General features: G+C 37.0%; 1 protein-coding gene across 2 annotated transcripts in view; it reads right to left on the minus strand.

Moving 5' to 3' along the window:
* Positions 1–23161, minus strand: part of MLLT3 (MLLT3 super elongation complex subunit) — a 109687-nt gene that overhangs the window by 49313 nt on the left and 37213 nt on the right. For both annotated transcript variants that reach the window (XM_085212951.1, XM_085212950.1), the window contains exon 3: positions 2290–2372. In XM_085212951.1, coding sequence (XP_085069077.1) covers positions 2290–2372 — 83 coding nt within the window. The remainder of the gene's footprint in view (positions 1–2289; positions 2373–23161) is intronic.

The raw sequence follows: 23161 nt of genomic DNA on the forward strand, positions 1-23161 counted from the left end.
ACAAAAATCATGAGCTAGAGTCTTCAAAGAAATCTGTGGAAAGTATGTTGAAGTAATAATTTCAAAGCAGACTTTCACTAAATATATCATTCCCTGTACCACTGCCGTTAATTCAGAAGAGTGAAGTCCTGACTGTGAAAGCAGAATATACTGCAGTTTATTAGCCTTATCCTAAATTGACTGTAATTTCCAAAGTAGAAGTCTTTCAATATAAAGCCTTCTTCCAAGGAATTTGTCTCAGTGGCTAACAATTACACCTTGAGGGTTATTATACTCGTGGAATGGGATGCTCGTTATTTCCATAATCTTTAAACATGTGGAACATTTTTTTGTCAAGTTAAAATGCCTATTAGATTTCCTACCAATTTCTATTTTGTCCTGGGAAGGGGAACAGTTTCATTCTCCATGATCCATGTGGCATCCTGTACCACCGCATTCTCTCTTCATTAGGGTTCCTTCTGAACCAGAAATGGAAAGGTTATCTACCTTGAATAAGTGATGATGGTCTGTCTCCTCTTCCTCCTTCTAGCTCCTCTTTTTCTGTACTGGAATACCTGTGAAGTGGCTTGGAGGAGGAAGAGTAACTGAACCAGGAGAAAGCAGTAATTTGCCTCAGGAATGCCAGTTTGTGCCACTCCTCCATCATACTGCACTGAGCCCAGGAAAGAGTATGATGCTGCAGCTGTGTGAAGAGCTAGCTGACTCACAGTTCAACTGCTGCTTGTATTCTGTAACACCAAAATAGGGGTGGGAGATGTTTGCAAACTTCCTAATTCCACATGCTGCTTGAGGGTGAGGTGAGTTGTAATCATTGATGCCCTCTTGATTTCAGTCTAAGCCACAACTCCTGCTGGAGAACCCCTGAGACTTGCAGTCAATGGCAGCCAAAACTGAGTGGAAAACAGAAAAAGAAATGTCGGGGGGGAAGCCTTCTGTGGAGATGCTTCAATGAATCACTGTATTCTGACTTTGCTATGGGTCTGCCTGGTTATGGGATGACCTCTTAACAGATGAGTTAAAAAGCATGTCAAAGAAGCCAGCCAACTCACTGAAGCAGTTCTGTTTCCCTTTCCAACAGCAAATGTGGTAGACTGAGCCCTTCTCTTCACAGATTGATACAGGGAACATTTCAGAATTAACTTCTAAATCTATTACTTAGAAAGTGCTTCAGTAGAATTATCTACACCTCGCACCTTAACAGAGTTTCTATGAAAGGCAGAAGAATAATGGAACATCTTTCTGAAGGCAAACAGAGTTAACCAAGTTGTACTCTAAACTGAATTTTAAGTGTGCGCATTTTCAGCAGAAGACTTGTTACCCATTTTCATTTGTTTTTAAGCTTTTCACAAAGCAGTTAGCATTTTAAGGAAGATGAAATACCGACTTCATTAAAACAATGTTAAACATCTTGGAATTACAAAAATACTTAAGCAAGTATCTTTTAAGCATGCATGAAGTAAAATAACAGGTCAATTTTTCAAAGCACAGAAGGAATCCAAAGCATTGAAATTATTAAAATTCTGTGCATTCAGTGCACAAAAATATTAGAGCTTCTTCTTTAATTCTACCCAAGTCCAGTTCTTCTTATCCAAACAAGTTATTTATTTGCAATACAGAACCTACTAGGTACACTAAAAGAACTCTCTGTGTTTGCTATCTGGGAGACTGCAAAGTAAACGCAGTATTTACTTTCGCACTAAATTTGAGATATCACAATAACGCATACGTTTTAGAATAGCACTAGATTCTAAATTATGCCCCCAGTAATGTTGAGTAGAACTAATGTTCACATTCACTCTAGAATTTTTTTTTTTTCAGATTGAGTATGAAAAAGGCTCTTCATGAAAGACCAAAAATGAACAAATTATAAAGATCAGCAATACTAAAAATAAAACAATGGGTTCATTATGAATTCAATATGAGCAAGTTCAGCTTCTTCTCTCGAAGTTTTAAGAGGCTCTCAAGCTTTCTGGCTTTAAAGCCTGTCTACTTCTCGGTAGAAGTAGTTATTCTTCTAATTACTGAATAATTCAGCCTCTGTACTTTATCAAGTAATCCTAACTTCAGAGAGTTATCTACAAAATACAGTTAGACATGTATAAAAGTTACAGTGACTGTGAATTATGGAACAACACTTTGAAATATATTTTTAAACCTACATTCAGTATTTATGAATCAAAATATGTATATTTGAAGACGTGTATACATTGAGTTTTACTTCTCTCCCTGGTTGTTTTGTTGTTGCTAGGATTTTTAAGCTTTTAAATGAACAAATACGCAATTCCATACCTTATTTTTGAAGTAGACCTCAATTGGCAAAATGAAACCAGCATAACCAGATTCTTCAACTTTGTAGGGTGGATCCTTGCACACTGAAACAGAGAAAAAGCCTGTATTTAACAGAAAATGTTTAAAAACAGAATGTGAACAAATAATCTGCAGCAACACTTCCATGAAAGTGCCACTACAAAATTACTCATACACACACAGTAGGACCTATCTTTCCATATAACAACATGAATTTTGTAAGCAAATTGCTCCTGCCAATACACAACCTACAGTTTAGAGAGAACAATGTGTATACACATACACACTTTTCAATTTCTTCAGTCTCTTGGAACACAAGAACCAAGGGATATCAACACCTGGTGGACCTGCTATCACAAGGCCTCTCAGAAGAAAAAAAATCCAGGAATAAAACTGCCAACATATTCTCCAGAGTACTATCAGTACATCAGTCTTCTGAGAAAATGCAAGCTTAGTAAATCACAAAGTAAATTAACATAAGTTTTTCCTGCTACCTCACCATTCCCCTCCTGTTTTGCTGGCACTAACCTCACACTCAAGAATAAGGGAGACTCCAAGTCCATGCTAACCTACTGCAGCTGTCAAAGGCTACTCAGTTTTCTCCACGCAATCAATGGAAAAGGAGAAGCATTAAAAAAAAGCAAAGGAAGAATAATCTTTTCCTGACTTGTTTTCAACACAGTTCTCCCCAAAACAAACAAACAAAAGCAAAAAACCCAGAACTTATTTGGTCTCTCCTGGAAGGAAGAGAGGACCTGTGTTTTATAAGGTGAGATTTAAGAAGACTTTGAAGAAAATAGTAAGATAATAATTCAAAACTGAGAGGTGAATTCAGACAGAAAAGGCTTTTAAGTTATAAATTAAGCATTTTATCTTAGAATCCCCAAGAAAAATTATTTCATACTGATGTCTTTCCTTATGAGATCTTACCAGCATTTGAAAATGTAAACATAGCAGCCCTACCTAAGCATAGTTAGAGATTATGGTAATATACACTGACAACATTTCAGCTAGCTTCCTGCTTCTTCAAATTCAGAAGATGACTTGAGGAAAAAGCCTCTGTGACATTGTTTGATTGCCCATGCAGATATAAATACAGGGCACTGAAAGCTACTCACAAAATATGAAAATGATTAAACATCAGATATTTATAAGCTGTAATAATACATTATCTGGTTCAAAGATTTCAGGCTCCACTGCATGGCATATCAGAAATCACCTTCCACTTTATTTAAGAAATAAAAATAAAAAAAAAGTCACAGCAATGTCTTCCTAAGAATTTTATTGGTGCAGAACATGCTTTCAGCATAAATTTCTTTTTATTCTTTCCCTCAAATCTTTCCTTTCATACTCGCACAACCATTAGCAAATCAGTTTCACATTACAGTTCTGAAAACAAAGTCTGTTATACTTGCAGACATTGTTGAAACTTGGGTGACAAAATGCTTAACATATGCAAATGATTCTGAGTGTCTTCCTAAACTGAAAGATGAGCAGAAAATTCTACAAGTCTTGCGCTTGAAAATTCCCATTCCTCTCCCCCAGCCCCCTGGAAAAAAAAAGCCAACAACAAAGAAAAGGTAACGGTAAAACTGTATTATACTGCATATACAATTACTGCAACTGAAGTGAAGGCTAGTACATTATTCTCACCTTTCTTGTAGACACTTAATATATATACTAGCAAAAGCAACACATCTGTGCTATCTGAATCAGGACCCACTGGCATAAACTCTTTCTTGTTTTAAAACTATCACAGTTGGCAACCAGGGCTCCTGCAACAGCACTTGTAAGTTAGCCAGCAGCTAACAACCACCCAGTTCAGTGGGCGAAAAAGAGAGAGGTGGTTCACCTAACTGCTACCACAGGAGATACAGAGCAAAAAGTAACAGAAAATTAAAAATGCTGTAGTGGGGAAGAAAAACTTGATACATCTTGGCTGTCAGGTGAAACATCCTGTGAATAGAAAAAGGGAAATATCACTCTCGTTTTTATGAAGGGCAGAAATGAAGACTTGAGGAACTACAGGCTGGTGAGCCTTGTGTCCGTGCCTGGGAACATCAGGGAGCAGATCTTCCTGGAAGCTACGTTAAGGCCCATACAAGATGAAGAGGAGGTATGAGACAGCCAAGGATCAATCATATAAATCTTCCTCTCTCTTACCTGGTTTGAATAGGTGATCCAACTTCAATACTGTCTCAATAATAACTAAGGCCCTACGGATTACTACAGGACCTGTGAAAAATTAGTTCCTGCACTGAGAAAGCAGTTTCAGAGAATACCATCATTGCAATGCAATGAGAAGCAGCCACTGGTATACAGTCTCATCTTAGGACAACTATAAGGGCCAGGAGAAGTGAAGAGAAAAATAAGACAGGCAAATTTCAGTGAGTTCAGTGCTCACAGAGCAAGCATATTTCATCTCTTCTGTAGAACAATACAGAATTCATGATACTACATCAGAATGCAAGATCTTTTCCGTAAGTGAAAGCTTTAATCTTAGGTATTTGCAAATGCATTTGCTAAACATAGATAGACCAGATTCCCTGAAACAATTTTTCATGCAATTTCTAAATGCATGCTGGGGAAGCGTATGTATATGTGCATAGATGTGCCACTGCACAAGTACTGACTTACAGTAACATGAAAATCTCAGGTGTTCACCTACACTATATAGTCATTTAGTTTCCTTTGATAGGGAACTATTTATACACTCAGCTGCAGTCCTAGCTGTATTAAATCATAAACACTTCAAAAAACCTGTAGGAATAGTGAGAAGTACATTGCCTAACGCTCTTTAAACAAAACATGTCTTCCAGAAACCATGTACAAAATATCAATGTGCATTTTATAATAAAAATTGCAGTAACAACATCAGCACTATCAAGACAAATTTATTAACAAGGATTTCTTCCCTATACGATTTCAGTACCTGTTTTGCTACTATTCCCTATTACACTCATTATTCACAAATAGATGTGAGCGTATAGTTGTAAAGTGCATTGAAGGAGAGCTAAGTTCTTCTGGTAATGTCAGCATAACAAGATATACAAAATTACAGCAAGCCAGGGCAGGAGTTTGTAAGTTCTAAATTATGTTTATCTCCTGCTTGTCAGGGCAACTTGTCTACAGCTGATATAAATGGACTAAAACCATTTATTTCAAATAGTTTGCTTCTTTATTGCACAGGCGAAGCATTATGTTTAAGCACACACTCCCATGTACTGTGTCAGACATAACTGACACCTGAAGAACAGTTGTAAACCAAAACATGAAGATGTATTTAAGTAATAGTAACAACTCTGAGGCCCATAGAGATTACAATAACAAAATCATGGTAATAACCATTAGTTTTAAAGCTTTAAGAAGAGATTTGTTTGCCACTCCAACAGTCAAACACTTTGTGTTTATTCCTTGATGAAAAATATGGTCAGAAACAGTAAATAAGAACAGAAGTTCATTTCTAGCAGGGCCATGCAGAATTATAGCTGTTACAATTCACATCCACTTTGTGCACTCTACAGGACAGATGTAGTGGGTCTTGTGGGTATTTTATATATTCCTGCCTATAATTTGCTAACATTGGTCACTGTCTCATTAATTTTTCCTGCTAATTATCATCTTCTTTGAAAGAAGTGTCACAAATGAACAGCATTAATTTTCAGATGAAAGCAGGCTGCAGTACCAAAATTCTCCTGACATAAGAAGCCAGCTTTAAGTACTTGGCTATGATTTTCATGAAAAATCTTTTACCTAGGTACAATAGCTGGTGGGCTCCACATTCTATACAAAATGAGGCAAGAAGGATGTCATGTGTTGTACCCTAGCTTCAGGCATATCCCAGCCATTAATACTAACAAATTGCCAGATAGGTTCAAACAACAGCTAGCTAAAATTACTACATTGAACATGGCTTAAGTGGTAGATCATGCCAGGAATAGGACGTTCAAATCTGCTTAATAACTTACACTGACAAGTCTTTCATAAAACACACAGAACACTGAAGCAAAATTACAGAGAGAGATCTAAGGGAGAATTAAGATTGAGATTTCAGCGCATTGTATTTACAATCATATTAAGTTTCCCACATACTCAATTGCCTACATTCCTACAATTTCACAAAAAAGTGAATCCTCGCAAGGTTAGGGAGTAACACTTCCTGTATAAAGTGTCTACATGTCAACCACTGGCGACCTGACTGACCGGCAGACACTGGGGAAAATGTTTCCAAACTGAAAGAGGGGAGATTTAGATTGGACATGAAGTTTTTTTTCACAATACGAATGGTGAGGCACTGGCACAGGCTGTCCAGAGATGTGGTGGATATGCTATCCTTGGAGACATTCAAGGCCGGGCTGGATGGGGCTCTTTGCACTCTGATCTAGCTTAGCTGTAGGTGTTCCTACTCACTGCAAGGAAGCTGAACCTTGGAGGACCCCTACCAGCTCCAATAATTTTATGATCCTCATCAATGGAGATCAAACTGATACACAGGACAGGAAGAAAGGAAGCAGAAAATCTTCTGTCACATCTAACAGTGTTTTCCATACCAAGTATCACTCAACTCAGCACTGGCCTTTAAACACTGCTATAACATAAGCAGATAGAGTTTATTAATCACTCCGAACAAAAATAGTCAAAATAAGGTGCATTTTTACACAGTTAAACACACAAGATGAATTAAAGCCAACTTAAAAATCTGCACCAGCCCTCTTAATTCTGATTCATCACACATAAAGGCAGAAAATGCATTGAGCGCACAATTGATGATGTCTGAAACACAGCACAGAGCTTCCTACTTCCCCTGACTGAAGTGGAGCAACTAGAAGTTTTCCACATACCACGGTGCCAGTAATTCTGAAATTTTTATGGGTGTAACTTAATTTAATAATTTCCAGTGCATATATGTGCCATCTATGTGCCCAAGAAACAATTAAGAAGATGAAGTAGCAAATTCAGCAAATCTAAGTAGTCCTAAATTTTTTATTTTTTAAGCGGCACATACCCTCTGTCCTTTAAAATACAATCCCACCCAGCAACACTGGATAACCACAAATCACCCACAGGACATTGAAATGCCATATTAGACCCTCAGGTCCCGCCTATTTCAGGATTTTCACCAGGAAGAACACTGATCTTAGAAGCCCCAGCAACTACAGGTCTCTAAAGATACTTCGGCACCTGTGAAGTTTCCAACTTAAGCTCCTTTATAAACTGTGCAGAGCTTGTCCTCTTGAGTCAAGTACACAAAAATACTGACCTAGATTCTGCAATGTACATGCATGCAACAATCCTTTATGAAACAAAGAATTTAATGGAAATGTTTAGGATAGTTCACAGTTCAACCCTTTCCATCTGTCTGCCCCCTCAACTTTCCTTCATTTTTGATTACTCATTTTCAGAGCTATCAAAATTACCCATGAATTGAAGTGACACCATACTTGCGCCAAATACCTCTGTCAAACTGCAAGCCAAGGCTACGAACTTTCCATCACATCTCTCAGTTCTCTGAGGTTATCTTACTGATTAGTAAGTCATCTATTTCACTTGTGAGGTTTTTAATATTATTGAACACATCCTTTAACTTTGAATATTATCAGAAAAATTCTCTTGTTGAGAGCAGTTTCTCATGAAATGTGTTCTCATCAGCCTTAGAATGGCTGGAAGGGCTCCTGAGCTGAACTTGGAGGCTGTTGTAGCAGACTCTAGCAAAAGCTAAGTAGCGAAGGACATTTCTTCAAAGAGGGTGAAAGTATTTAAAATAAGAAACAGATCAGAGATTCCACAACACCATGAAAGTCATACTATTCAGTTGCTGTTCACAAGAAAAAGAGCATTTGAGATAATATTAATTAGTATCTAACTGCAAAACAGACAGTTGGCACAACATGATTATCTGTGGCAAGAGCATTTCACACTTAAAGAAGCAATATCCACTATTTCCCTATATTGCATTTTGAAGTCTGCAGACAGACTGCAAAACATTCTAACTTAGGTCGGTAGGAAATTGCCTGTTACTCAAGTATTCAGTATTAATTATAATGACTCTTTCATATCAAATGTACTGGAAAACATTGAAAATGTTGCTTCTATAATTTACTTGATAGCCTTCCTGATGCTGTTCAGAGCAGCTGCATACAAGATCATGAATAATAGTCTGTATTTTATTGCTACTTTAGCAATTGCAGAGTGAGTCTAGGAGAAAAAAAAAAAAAAAAAACAAGAAAATAGTGTTTCGTATATGTTTGGTTAATACCATACATAAGCAGATGGGGAAAAAAAAGTATGGTATCCTAGTATAAACAAACATCTATATTATATTAATATGATATGCACTTAAAGCTATAGAAGGGTACAACTAAGGTTAAAATAATTAATTATTTACACAGATGTTTATATGAATGTGTCTGTTTGCTCTGGCTTTCACTCAGCATTTCTTGCCTAAGAACCCAAAAAATCTTTTCAACTGAAAATAATCAGTAAGCACGGATTCCAAGTCTCTGTGCAATTCATTCTATTATGAATATGATGTAAAGTACACAGCAGGGCATAAACACAACTTAAGAGCCGCATGTAGGCAATGCACATGTTTTATCTGTTGGCATTCAGGTAATTATCACAGCTATTATACTATTTTGTTATTGAACATTTTGAGGGAAGAGGACAAGAGAATAGGTTGCCACATGAGCATAATGTACATTGTAACGAAGGAACACAAAATTCAGATTTTCCTCAAAAAAAAATTAAAAAAATTGTAACACTCTACTACAGCACACTCAGTTTTATTTCTCTGCCTTTAATAAGTACAAGATATTAATTACTAAATGCCAAACATAGCTCTGTCTTCTGAAAGTTTGCAGCCCCACTCCCACTACGAAGGTGGCAAGCTTTGCTCTGTATTACACGATGGAAAAGGGAAGAGAAAGAAATGTAGATTAGAACTTATAAGTAAAAAAAATCTTCAAAGGAGTACGTGGTCTAATCCCTAGTAATTGATTTTGTTCTAGGCCAATTCCAGCATAAAGTGAACAAATAGTTTCAAAAAAACCTCACCTTAAAAAATGCTACATTCATGGGACTCTATTTGTATTACTAATCTGCTGGTAATCTGTAAAACAGTAACAAAAATAAAGTGACAATGCTGTCCAAATATAGATTTGATAGATTTTGTCTAGGGATTTGTCTAAGAAAGCAAACTGCTTTCTTAGGCATTAAAGCCATTTGTTCTGCACTCTTTCAACTTCGTTTTCAAAAATGCCTGGGAAAAAAAGTAGACAATTACATTTGCAAATTGGTCTTTTTCTTTAAAAGAGTAAACAAAACAAGAAAGAGAAAAACTACAGATTGAAATAATTTTTGATTGCTTATATATTGAGTAAAAATATTTTCCAGTTCAAAAACAAAAATTTTCCTTTGGAGACTTCCAGTTAGAAGGGGAAATACACATCAATGGTATACAAGAAGGGAGTGATTCCATAAGTATAACAGCATCTGCAAATTCAAGCTGGTTGCAAGCAAGGCAAAAAAAATTGAGGAGCACCTATTTCACTGAATCCTTGAAGCCAAACAACTCTAAGAGACCATGCTACAGAAATACAGAAGTACAGAAATAATGCTGCTTATTAATGTAACATGCTTACACATGCACAGAAAAACATACACAGTCAATATTATTTTTTCCACATGAATCACTGTACTCTCACATGGAAACTCTGGACTTACCTCCAAAGTTGTCTTTCTAAAGGAGAAGACCAATCTGGAATCTGGCTGCTGGCTTAGCTTTGAGCACCCAGTACAGTCCAAGCATCAGGAAGTCCCATTTCAACCTCTGAATTTTGTTATGGTTCACAAGTAACTGAAAAATCTCAGCTTTGAAACTAATGAAACCAGACTTTCAGCAAAGATAAATATCTAGTCTAGAATGGGAGCTATGTTCCTCAGTTTCCCTGTAAAACTTAGCTTGTAGTTGTTTCTGAGAAAAGATATGTACTCTTTCATACACTTACACTGTGTCTATTCACAGCTTTTCTATATCAAAGTATAATCCTGTTGGACTTCATTTATCCAAAGCATGCTTTCCCACTGTAGATTCAACTGATAGTACCTAACCACACAAAAACGCTTTTAAATGTAGCATTTTTAAAGTCAAGGTGTTCCTTAGACTGTTTTACTTATTTTTAACCTAACAGTTGAATGACTGCTCCAGGAAACTGTGGGAATAGATGGATCTTAGGTTATATTCTCATCTGATTTTCTCAATGTTGAAGACCACCCCTAACCACAGTATGCATGCAATCCACTATTAAATTAAATAAAAAGGGAAAGGAAAGCACTTAAGAATTATGCACGAGTCCTCAGGCAATTCCATACACTTCTCTATAACTATTACAAAGTTACAGGGATGGTAGCCAGCAGAGGGCTGCCCATCAGCAAGGTTACCTAGTTAAGATCTCTGTCTATTCATATGAAAGGAGAAAGAGCCAGAACTTGTGGCTAAAATATGTGTCCTTATATGAGGAAAATTTAAGAGGTAGGTGGAACAGAGAAGGGCAGAAAAGCTCTACTTATCCCAAAAGCTGGTCAAGGACAGACTGAGTAGGGTCAACAAGGGTAGGAGTGATGAACTGCATGGAGTAGTGTAGGGCCATGGACTTCTTGGAAACAGAGGAACCTTTGCTACATCTCGCACTTCTTGTCCATGGCAGAGGCTTGACCCTCCACCACTGCACACCCTTCACCCTAGCAACAGAAAGACATACTCCACTGGGCCTGGGCCAGTAGTGCAGAGGCTCACTCTGTATTTAATTGATTCCGGCTGCCAGATGCAATAAGGGAGACATCATATTTACTTCTGTGATCCCTAAGAAATGAAAACATCTTCAGTAAGGCGGTCACAGTGTGAAATGTGCCTGTCTGAGGATGCATGCTGGGTGACCAGCAAGAAAACCTTTCCACATACATAATCCAATATATGAAAAAGGAAACACTAACAATAATAACACTCGGTCTGCAAAGAGACTCAATACACAGAAGCAGGACAACCTAAAATGAAACTAGTAACACTTGCCATGACAAGCTCCACAGGGTGCCCTTGAAAGGGTTGCAAGGTTCAAAGGAGAACAATGAACTGGAAATGGGTGAGGAAACGGAATTGTCCCAACAACAGATTTGCATTCCAGATCTTAAGAACAGATTTTTGTTATTAGCAGAGGTTCAGTCACGTGCATGAGAAACTGAAGATGCTTTCCTAGCAGTTCACCAGGGTAATTCACACAGACTCTGAGTGCTCTTTAGACACACCAAGTCTACCAGAAGTAGACAGAGCAAGACAGTCACATGGTTGTCAACCATGGAAACAGACGGATGGGCTTTCCACTGGTTTTAAATTATGATACATTAAGATCCCTGCTGTACAATGACAATTCACTCCAAGCAAGGTCCTCCAAGCAAGTCCCAGTTAAATATAATTAAGAGGAAGACTAAGAAAAGAAACAAAAGGACAGTGTTGAAAACACAGAACCACCAAGCGTTTTTACAACTCTCCAAAATGTAATTGCTGGAGAATATTTATATATATAAATATATACATACACACACACACACACACACCAATGACATTGTGGTAAAATGATAAAAAGTATCATAGTCCACATCAGATGTAGTATAGTCCTCGTGAGATTAGAAAATGAACATCTTGATTCTACCCAGTTGTTTACATTCCTATTAGAACTGCATAAAAGATGAAACCTTTCTGTTTCAGGGTAGACTCCAGAGAAGGAAGAAATTAGCCATGTATTTTTCTTTCAGGCAACATTTTACTTTAGTTATAAGAAAGAACGACAGACTGAATCTGATTTAGTTTTCTTTCAAGAACAATTCTAACCAGACACTCTTAAGCTTCTTCATATAATACAATAAGCTTAAAGATTTCATACACCAGCAACAACGGCATAATAGAGGTGTCCACTGTCCACTTTATGATTAGAGAAACTGGGTGCACAAAGAAAGTACACTGCCTAGTAGCACAATGTACATGGCAAAGTCAGATAAACAAGCCCAGAACTTGAACACAGCGTTGTGATGGCACTACCTACTCCTACTTGAAGACTTCAGAACCAAGAAAAACATCAAGAGGGGAGCTGTAAAAGAAACACATACATAGAACGTAATACAGGGGAAAAAAAGCTTCAATGAAATAATACAGAACACGCAAACTGGTCAGACATTTCTTTTCCCTTTTAATTAAAAAGGTAGGTAGCTTAGAACTTTGCAATTCTTAATGAGCTATTTTTCAACACGAGACTGCTAATCACTACATTTATTAATGACTGGTTGTAAGGCAGGGAGCACACAGGGAAGAAAACATCTCGCTAAAAGAAAAGCAGATTAAGCAGCAAGTGAGCATTATAAAGAAAATCAGGTGACTTAACTTCCTATACTGAACAAAATAATAACATATGACCATCAGTGTAGAGAAAGACATAAAACAATGGCACAATGTAGAACTCCATTGTAAGTACCTATCAGTCACTTCCATAACCTACTTATGAACACGAAAAGTCAAAGCAATCTCAATGTGAATCCAGTAAACTGGAAGATTGGCTATTTCAGTTAATTAATGTCTGTTCTTCTAGAGTGTAGCCTAATTTCTCTGAGTAGCTGAGTCGCTGATACTGATGAGACTATCTTTTTATTTATAAGATGCCATTTGACACAAAACCTCTTGACACCTCAAGCCCAATACATTTCTGTATTTATCATTTTCAGTTTGCCGGTGAACCTAAAAAAAAACAAGCAAACAGCTCAATATTAAGTTCTCATACTCAGTCCCATTCCTTGCTTGGAGAAAATACATGTGTGCTAGGTTAAACTGATTAATCTCTTTGACATGCTAAAGTAAATATCATCACTACCGAAATACACAAATTTTGCCTTTGTATCCTTACTGACAGCTTCTAAAGCACTCAGAGGAGGTTTTGTCCAATTCCACAGACTTTGACAGTGGCCTAAACACTTGATAGAGACTTTGGGATATAGTTTCACCACAGTTAATTAAATGGATTGTTTTTAATGGAGATACAGAAGATAAAACAACTGCCTTACACTTGCACACTGATCTGTACTCATTTTCTCCTATTTGATTTTCTCACCTCTCAGCTAACACTCTTCCTAGAGAAGTGCACAAGGATGTACAAGCATTCATAATTCTACTCTTGCTGACTATACTTCACTGCAGGAACAGCCCACAGCCATACAGTTCTAACTCCTCACAGGTGTTCTGGCAGCCTTTGCTATACCTCAGTGAACACTAATCCATTTTACCCTTAGAAAACATGCACAGTAGTGTAGGAAATGTGATGTCAGGACTCCAAAACTTTTTGTCCAACTCATCCAGGACGCTAAATCAGCATCAAAATTGCCAATCTGAGGGTAACTTTCAGTTTCTCTCCAACCCCCCCTCAGGGTCATATAAATCATTGAAATAATTGTTTTATCAGACTGAACATTTTCAGTATTCTTGATCCACCAGTTTGGGGCCAGTAGTTCAGGGAACATACATAAAATTCAGTTCTGTTTCTCTTCTATAACAGAGGTAATAACCAAAAAACATTGATCTTCAGCAATTTACTGCAAAAGGTTTGCTAGTTTCCACCTTCTCTACTTAGAAACAATTTAATAAATGAAGTAGTTTGATTGCATAGGACACTTTTTTTTTTTCTTTAATGCTTTGATCAAAGAACAGGATGTTTCATTTCATGGTTTTCTCCTGGAAGACACATTGGGAGGTCTTTTTCACCACATTTTCATGAGAAAAGTAAAAAGGAAAAACTAGTGGAATCAGACAAAGTTAAAGTGCAGTTAAAGATGCACCATACTACTAGGAAATAATTCTGATTTAGGTTATGACTGGAATCTGATACCATTTAAATTTATGTAGTCATTTTTGTTTAGTTCTTCCAATCTAGAGCTTTTCCACGTGCAGGCAACTCTTCTGCATATGGACTTAACAACTCTTTCCATCTTCCACTACTTGTGCTCTCTCCCCATTTGATTGTAAATGCCTTCTGTTTTTGCTTTGTTCACCTCCCTCCAGATGTTACACTGACACATTTTGAACATGGGACACTAGTGAGCTGTGATCCTCTGCTAATTTACCCAAATGGGCTCATTTACCCACTTACAGCTAGTTGACATCATTGGGAAGCAAAACACTGCTCTGAACTACAGAAACAAGATTTTTCTCAAAACAGCAGACCTACTCCATCCAAATTTTTTTTAATGGATATGGAGCCAGGTGCCTTGGGCTTCTTCACCTTATTCTCAAGACTCCTCCACAGAGATTTCCTTCAGCTTCTCACCAGCAAGACAACCAGTCAGCCTCCCACATTTCTAAGCAGGCATTAGCATATGCCAGTATGTAACTCAGCTGATGGGTTGTGAAGATCCATATGGAAAAGATCAGTACCAAACTCCGTATTCCGTCCATCATTAATGGCACTCATTTGTGCCTGTCCTCTCCTCCCCAAGGAACCAATTTTAACAAAATGTGGGGAAAAAGAAAAGATATATTCAGTGTTTCCATCTCTCATTAGGTTTGGCTGAAACCAGATGACTTTCAAAGGTGTATTTAAGTCAGAAAGAAAAAAGTCTTGCTCCACAAGGAGAGCAGTAAGGTTGTTGTTTGTTTTTTTTTTCCTAGTCAGCCATGATGGTGAAGATTCATTTATGTATTGTTTACACTACAATCTGAACTTTATCTCTTCCTACTGAATTTGATCCACCATTTGACCATTCTTTGCTTCCAGTAAAAACTGCACTAATCTAGAAATTGTATTCTTATCACATTGTGAATTATGTTTTTCTAATAAAAATAGAATTTTCCCACAGGAGCCCCTAATAGGTACCACATGCATCACGATGAAACTCTCAGAGGTTAGGAGCTTATTCAACTTGTGGGAGATTCCTTGGCATCTACACATTTTTACCTTGGTTGAGTAAGCTGTTGTAGTAAATTAACTGCTAAGAACATTAAAGAATAATTTAGGTTCTTGGACCTTGAAATTAGGCCACAACCAAAAAAAATATGCCTCTGTAGGAAGACATGTGGACACTGCTTATTTTTTGCTACTCAGTACCCTCCAAGTGAAAATTTCAATCATTAGCTAATGTCCTGGTTTATGCAAGTTTCATACCACAGTCATTCTAATCTTAAGGAGCAATAAGATGAAAAGAAGAAAGCAAGTCTCTTTCTACCCAAGCTTTTTATACTCTAATAAATAAGATTACTGTCAACATAGGAAATACTTATAAGAGATCAATGAAAACTCTTTTTGGAATCTTGATGAACCTACTTCCTCTTATGGTGAAAATACTGTGTTCTACTATACTAGGAAATATTAGTGTTCTACTGAGTTTTACTTTATTTCTTTTGTTCTCCCCTAACACGATATTATATATATAAACACTATATTATATAAACACTACAGAAGACCAGACACTTTAGAAAACTGCAATATGACAAATGCATATCTGTTTGAGTTTGGATCACATACAAGTTACAATGTATTCTCTGTGCAGCTTTAGGACCTTCAGTGCCAGTATTTTCTGCACCTTTTCTTCTACATACCACACTTACCATCACCATTTCTCCTTATTTGTAGACAGTCCACTGAGTTCCCAGTCATCACTGTCCTCAGGATCCTGAACACAGCATAATGTCTCTTTCTCTCTCCTCCAAAAAAATGAGCTCTATAACATTATATACAGCTGCTGCATGTACTGAACATCTTAACATTGAGGAGAGAAATATGGAAAGATGATAGAAAACCAACTTAACATCAACACTGTAAAACGCCATAGCATGGTTGAAGCTATGTTCTAAATGTCACCATAAAGCACACTGGAAAAATGCATGTAAAAAGGTTTGCAGCATAAAAGTTCACCGTTGTGAGCTAAAAATTGATGACAAAGCAGAGGCTGAAAAAGAGCTTTAGATTTCATTTAATTTTCATCTCGTCAGTACCAATGACAGGTTTAGCCATAAGCCAACTCACAGTATTTACTAATGCTGTCAAGTATGCATGATCCACACTCTATTTTCTATCAGTTAATAAATTGTAATTGTAATTTAATTAGTTTGATAATTAATCCTTTGACTTCTGTATCTTTTTTTTTTTTTTTGATAATAAGCACATAAGTAGCCACCATCCTTCAATCGATCAAAAAGAAGCATCTTGATGATTCATGGAGAAGCATATCGTTTGCTTTAAAAAGAAAATCCTGCAATTAAAACAGTATACAGGAATAGAATTTCACTTTAAGAACCATGTTAGTGTGAAATTTCATCATGATTTTATTCAGTTGAACAGGAAATGGGATATAATTTTAAACTAGTTCAATGCAAGTACAGTAATAACAGTTACCTCAAATTGTTTCACCACTGGCGATAGCTTACAGAAGATAACTGCTCACTCATGTAAGGATATGTTTCTTTTCATGAAGATTTGTATTTTGCTAGATTTTACAAAGGGAAATCCAAACCAAGCTCAACTAAAATATAACAGCTATTTTTCTAGTTGTATAAGTCTGGGGGCTTCAGAGGTTGGTTTGCTTGTTTTTGTTATTGCTGTTTCCTTTGTTTTGTTTCAGTTCAGTTTTGGTTGGCTAGTTAATTGATTTTAAATCCCACTAGGTGGGATCATTTTAAAAACTGAAGTATAATCACAAAATGTTTAAAATAGGAATTTTCTGAACAGTACACGTAATTTGTCTTTTTACTAAAATAAAGGAGAAAGACAAGTAAGCATTCACTTCAAGCAGTAGAACATTGCAAGTCCAATACATACTTAAGTCACAGCACAAGACCTGCTATTATCACAGGATAATTATTAGCAATTGAATAAAGTCATATTCAAAAAGACATTACAGTTAAGTATGTTTAGACAGAGGGAGTGCAACAGCAGGGAGTACCTACGTCTCTCAAAAATATGACAGTACTAGGATTTCCTAACAGGTTTCCTCTTTGATTTGATTGAGCACTGTACTGACAATTCTGTTTCCAAGAAAAATTTATTTGCAAGCCTTACACGAGTAAACTGCTTTCCTAAAAAGTCATTTGCTCAAATATTCTTAATTGATAAGCATGTATTCCCAAGAATAAACAAACTTCCAAGCTTTTGATGCAAGTCTTAAAGAAGAAACTAGAATCGTACACAATAACAATAGATGTTTCAATGATGCCCTTTCTTTTGAACACTTCATTAAAAGACAAGCAAGCAAAAGATTACTGCAACTATTTTAATTCCACTAAGATTCAAGAAGCCATAGTACTGCATGTCAGCCACTGAGGGTAGCTCAAGGTTTTCAAGAGAGAAAAACAGTTTTGCATAGGTAGTCTTTGCTGGAGTGAATTGCATTTGTACAAAATAAAGTCATTCTGATTCTATTTTACTATGCATTAGTTCTTACCAACATATGTTAAACATATGCGGAAGGAAAAATATATTGGAAAGTGCTCTGTAATTGGAATCTGCAAGCAGAAAACTAATGTGATTAAATGAAAGTTCAAGTATCAGCTAATCATCTTCTATTAGTCCTCTTTACTTCTGTAAAGAGAATGCTTGCACTCAGGATGCTTTGTCTTCCTATTCAGAACAGTTATGTAATTTGCAGAAGTCATTTTCCACATTTTATACTTGGGGGAGAGTTAATGTGCCTAGAGACAAAGTAATTATCTGTCATAAGGATAGCTGCAACAACTGCAATTTTACCATCAGTACCCACGTATTGCATCCAGTGTGAACAATAGCACAAGGGACAGCGCAACACAGCACATTATATCGCAGGCTATAAAAGGCAGAAAGCAGCAGAACTGAGCACTGATTTTAAAAGCAAAGCACTGTCACAGCCCCAAAGGTATCTTCCTTCGGAAAGCACCACTCACTGTCTTATCTAACCGCCAAGATTACCTATTATGTTCTTAATTTAGATAATTGCAACACGTGTTCAAAAATTATCCCATTTTCAGTCAAGACATCAGCAATGCCAGAAGCATCAACAGCAGCAAGACACGGAGTAAGGACAAGCTATATGATGTATTCTTCCCCTCTGTTCTAGGCTGGAGCAACAGCTTAGATTAAGAAAAAAGCAGTTTCCTCTTCATTTTTCCAGTCTCATATTGCTTTTCATCCTACAGCTTTGTCCACATAATTCCAATTCTTTAATGTCACTGTTGAAACACGCTAGTATCTACGTGCCAGAAAAACTACTGCTGTGAATTCTCTGTTCACTTGCAAAAACACAATTCCATCCTTGACTTCCTTCCACTCACTTTAACAAATACCCCAGAGTTTCACTATTTCATCTTAAATTCCCAAGTAAAACTGATGTTGAAAAATACCTTTTGCAGTACTTTCTCCTTTTTACAATTTGTTTTTGTGTGCAGCTGTCTGTACAAAGGATATCACCCATGTGGATATATGCATCTTACCAGCTGTGGAAGTGCATGTTCATACATATATCCTGAATGTTTGCTATTATTTCCCAAAATTGTGAAAGTCTAACCTTCAAATAGAAACGGAATGAGAAAAGAACAATTCAGTGGCAACTGGAAGTATCAACTTTCGTCCATCTAAAACCATCCAACTATGACTTCTCACTTTTCCTGCTACATCACAGCAGAGGTTACAATATTGGACTGACAAAACATATATTCCTTCTTTGTTTTCTATGCAGATGTATTAATTATATAACTGTCTTTTATATTAGTCCAAAGCAAAGCAAACTGTTTTCCACTTCAAGGGAAGGCTGTAGGTGGTCATCTCCCAGTGCCATTATTTGCAGCTTGCACATTATGCAGGACATCTAATAGAGAACACCAAATGCTAACTAACAGTGCTGGAGAACATTCCTTTTACACCTATCTCACCGTCTGTCAATTAAACCCATACAGACATCATTAAAAACACAGTTGATATTCTCCAGGTTCGATACACATCCTGGTGAAATAGCAATACAAGGAGGGGATGACTCAACAGATTCATTTTCTAACAATACAAGTTGACTCAATGAACCATCACCTACAGATTCACCCAGTGTAACACTTCTGAAGCTCTTCAATGACAAAACAGTGCCATCATATCAGTTAAACAGCACCAGGCATACACAGTGATATTGATGGTGGTCACTTACCAAATCTAAAGTTATTTTTCAAAGGACACAGTGATATTAAGAAATTAAGTCAGACTGATAACAAACTATATTGTTTATGCAATGACAGCCTGGGGAGATCCCATAAGAAGAATTAAAGACAAGCCATTCAGAAAAACAAAAAACAAAAAACCACTCATCAACATAACAGAGATCCTGACCCAGCAAACTTATAATACAAATAGAAACTCATAATAAAAACAGAAACAATATTTGAAGGGAGTATAAACAGGAGGGGATACAACTGTTTACAAGGGTGGATAGTGACAGAACAAACTAAGACAGGAGAGGTTTAGGTTAGATATTAGGAAGAAGTTTATCATTCAAAGTGAAGCACTGGAACAGTGGCTATGAATGCCCCATCCCTGGCATTCAAGACCAGGCTGGATGTGGCTCTGGGCAGCCTGGTCTGGTGGTTGGCAACCCTGACCATTGCAAGGGGGCTGAAACTAGATGATCAGTGTGGTTCTTTTCAACCCAGGCCATTCTGTCATTCTGTGAAGCTTCCAAGAAATTCTGATGTGCAGTCTCCAGTAAATGAAACTTAAGTCAGTACAGTTATAATTTTAGCCTCAGCGACTTCTAAATATTTAGAACTACCATGATCAGTAACTGCTGGTAAAATTTAAAATCACATATTACGTATCTTTTACAAGCCCAGAACTTCCATTCACTTTCACACAATTTCACCACACATCGTACATTTCTACAAATCAGTGAAGCATTGTTCCTTTACAACCCAGTTGTACAATCCAAACTAGTCTAACAGGCACTACAGTTTTTATTCACAAAGTCTGCAACTAAAGAAGGGAATCTCATCACACAATACAGAGCCACGCAATTAATCTGAAGAAAAAAAATAGCGAGTTATCCCCTGCAAGCTCTATGGCAAGTGTAGTTCAAATGAATTTCTTTCCCTAACAACAACAACAAAAATCCAACACAGATCTATGTTAATTTATACAATTGACTGAGCATGTATTCAGGCAAGAGTAAAAGCTGTTAATCTGTTGGCCTTGCATCTCCGTGTGGCATTTTCTACTCTTGATTTTTCTGGTTCATGTTATACTATTTGTTTTATTCTGTATTTTATGTAAAAAAGGGTGTACATGGTTGAGTTAACGCTTCTGTTGGCTTTCAGCTACAACCACAAGATGCTGGTAAAGGTAATCACGCAGATTTAGCGCAGCATTCACACTATTTTGTAGTAACTGCAAAACAGATTTCAGTGATAGCATTGTTAGAGTTTAGCACAGATCATAGTTTATGCTGTGCTTATGTAGTTGTTTATGCTGTGGACAAGAAAGAATGAATACACATGCACACACTTTTTCTTCCCATCCTACTCCCTACAATCCGTGACACCCACTAAGAGAGTATGTTTTTACAACTGCAACTACCTTATTATAACATGTAATAAAAAAAATGTTCTATCAGTAGCGTTTTTCTGCCAAAGGCAGTACCGCTATCTTTAAAAGGCTAAAGGTCAAAAGGTAAACCAGGAACACTGAATCTTGTATAATCCACTTTTATCGTCTCTCTTTGATAGTCATAATAGAAACTGTTTTCATATCTTAACATCAATATTGCTCTATATACAGCATTTAACAAAAAGTGATCAAACAATTCTACATGATCCTCAACTCTGAGTAAAAGGCAAGTTTTCCAATAGTTTTCTCCAATTAATAGTTCTGATTATATCACAGTCTCTGCAATGCTTCAGCACAGGAATATGACACACAATCAGGCTAACCTATTGAGTGAGGCTTGCTGTGAAACATGCAACACAAACACAATTCATGAAGTTTCTTCCTAAACAGGCTTTGTGTCTTTTCATCTCACTGTCCATACTAGAACATAGTTCGTTGCTTACTCTTTTTGTAACCAATATTTTCTAGTAAGTTCCTACCCAGAACTATCCCTGGTTGCTTTGAGAGACAAAATGAATAGGAAGCATCAGCATTTCTTGGTGATCTACAGGGAGCATACAGATGGGCTCTCATCATACTTAAACATCATCTCTGTTTGTCTGTGAAGTCAGGGACACTTGAGCACTTAAAAACCAGAAGAAAGAGTTGAGACCTCAGCTAGCAGTAAAGACATCTCCAGATACAACTGGTCAAATCTCCCAACAGCAGAGAGGGAGGGGTAGGATGAGGAGGGCTTAGTCTTGTAGCATCTTTCCTAAAGCTCTATCATAGAAAGAGAGATGGATCAGAGATGTGTAATAAGCAACTAAGTCTGAAGAACTCTGATTCCCTGTTCAACTGTGCACATACACTAGGCACTAGGTGTTAAAATGTCCCAGTACATGGCTTCCACAGTACTGGTCACTTCCAAATTTTTATCTTGTTGCAGTCCACAAAAGCTGGTAAACACATCCAGTGAAATATACCATTCCTCAATACACACTGCATACACTGTTTTATTCTCCCACGCCTTTCCCATTTCCTTTATGAGGTATACAATTCATTACAAAAAGCTTAGTAGCACAGCCATATTTTGGTACAAAGCAAACAAAAGAAAAACCATTCCAAGGACATCAAAAGAGAATGTATGATCATTATGACTAGTTGTGCTCTCATTTATTTTCAGATCCTTAAGAAATCTTTTACAACTGAAAAGAACAACTCTGGCAACCAAACAACAATCACAATGTTTGTAGTTACAAAAAAGTGCAAAGAATTTTAAGCGCTAATGTTCTGTTCTTGTTTCAGTCAAATGTAACTGTATGCTTACTACACATGCTTTTTATTTCTCTGGTCTGCAAACCATTCTCATCAAATCCCATAAGCCAGTTTTCAGTTCCAAGGTCACTACAAACACATGCTTCTCTCTCCTCCTCACTCTCCGTAAATCAGTTTTGGTAAATTTTTTGGAGGATTTTCAGTCTTCTTGAAGCAACAATAAGGCTTTTCAGCATGTCAAATTGTTATTCTAAATCCCTTGAAGGCCTTTATTACTGCCTTATGGGCCTCTGTTATTGCACTGTAACTGCTACCTTCCAAAACTGTTTTCTATCAAGCTTGTCCACAGTCACTTCGAAAAACTAGTCAGGAAAATGTGCCAGCCTTGTATTTTGAACGGCCCAGTGCATGAGGATATGTTTCTAATCAGACTGGTCCAGGAGATGGCCAGCTACTTATTCCCTGCTAACTTGTGTCTCTGACTCCAAACTTTTGCACTTACTTCCTGTTTCCATGCACTGGATTTCATTCAGCCAGCTTCTGACTTAGCCATTTAGCTGACCTTCGCTCTGCCTCTCTCCACTGTTCACCAACTCACAAGTCATCTTCCAGATTGCCGGACACAGTAATCTCAAGCATGGAAGGCATGATATATGGTCACAAACTTGCTGAGCAGAATGAAATAGGTGTTATAAAGACGTTTTCCACATAAAACCACAGATTAAAGTGGTCATTTTAACTTTCACAATTGCTTTTTAACTGAAGGATGAATGCACACAACCACATTAATCTCTTAAGAAGCATTAACAGCTCACTGGCATTATTTTAACCTTCAGAATCTATAGCAAGCACTTTCAAAGGTACATTCCTAATATATTTCTAACTTTTGGAAAATCACATAAATGTATAGAGAGAAAACTGTTTTTTATGGAAAATTATGCCATAATGTGGAGATACTT

Source organism: Meleagris gallopavo, chromosome Z (assembly GCF_905368555.1).
Source record: "Meleagris gallopavo chromosome Z, MGAL_WU_HG_1.1, whole genome shotgun sequence".
NCBI lineage: Eukaryota > Metazoa > Chordata > Aves > Galliformes > Phasianidae > Meleagris > Meleagris gallopavo.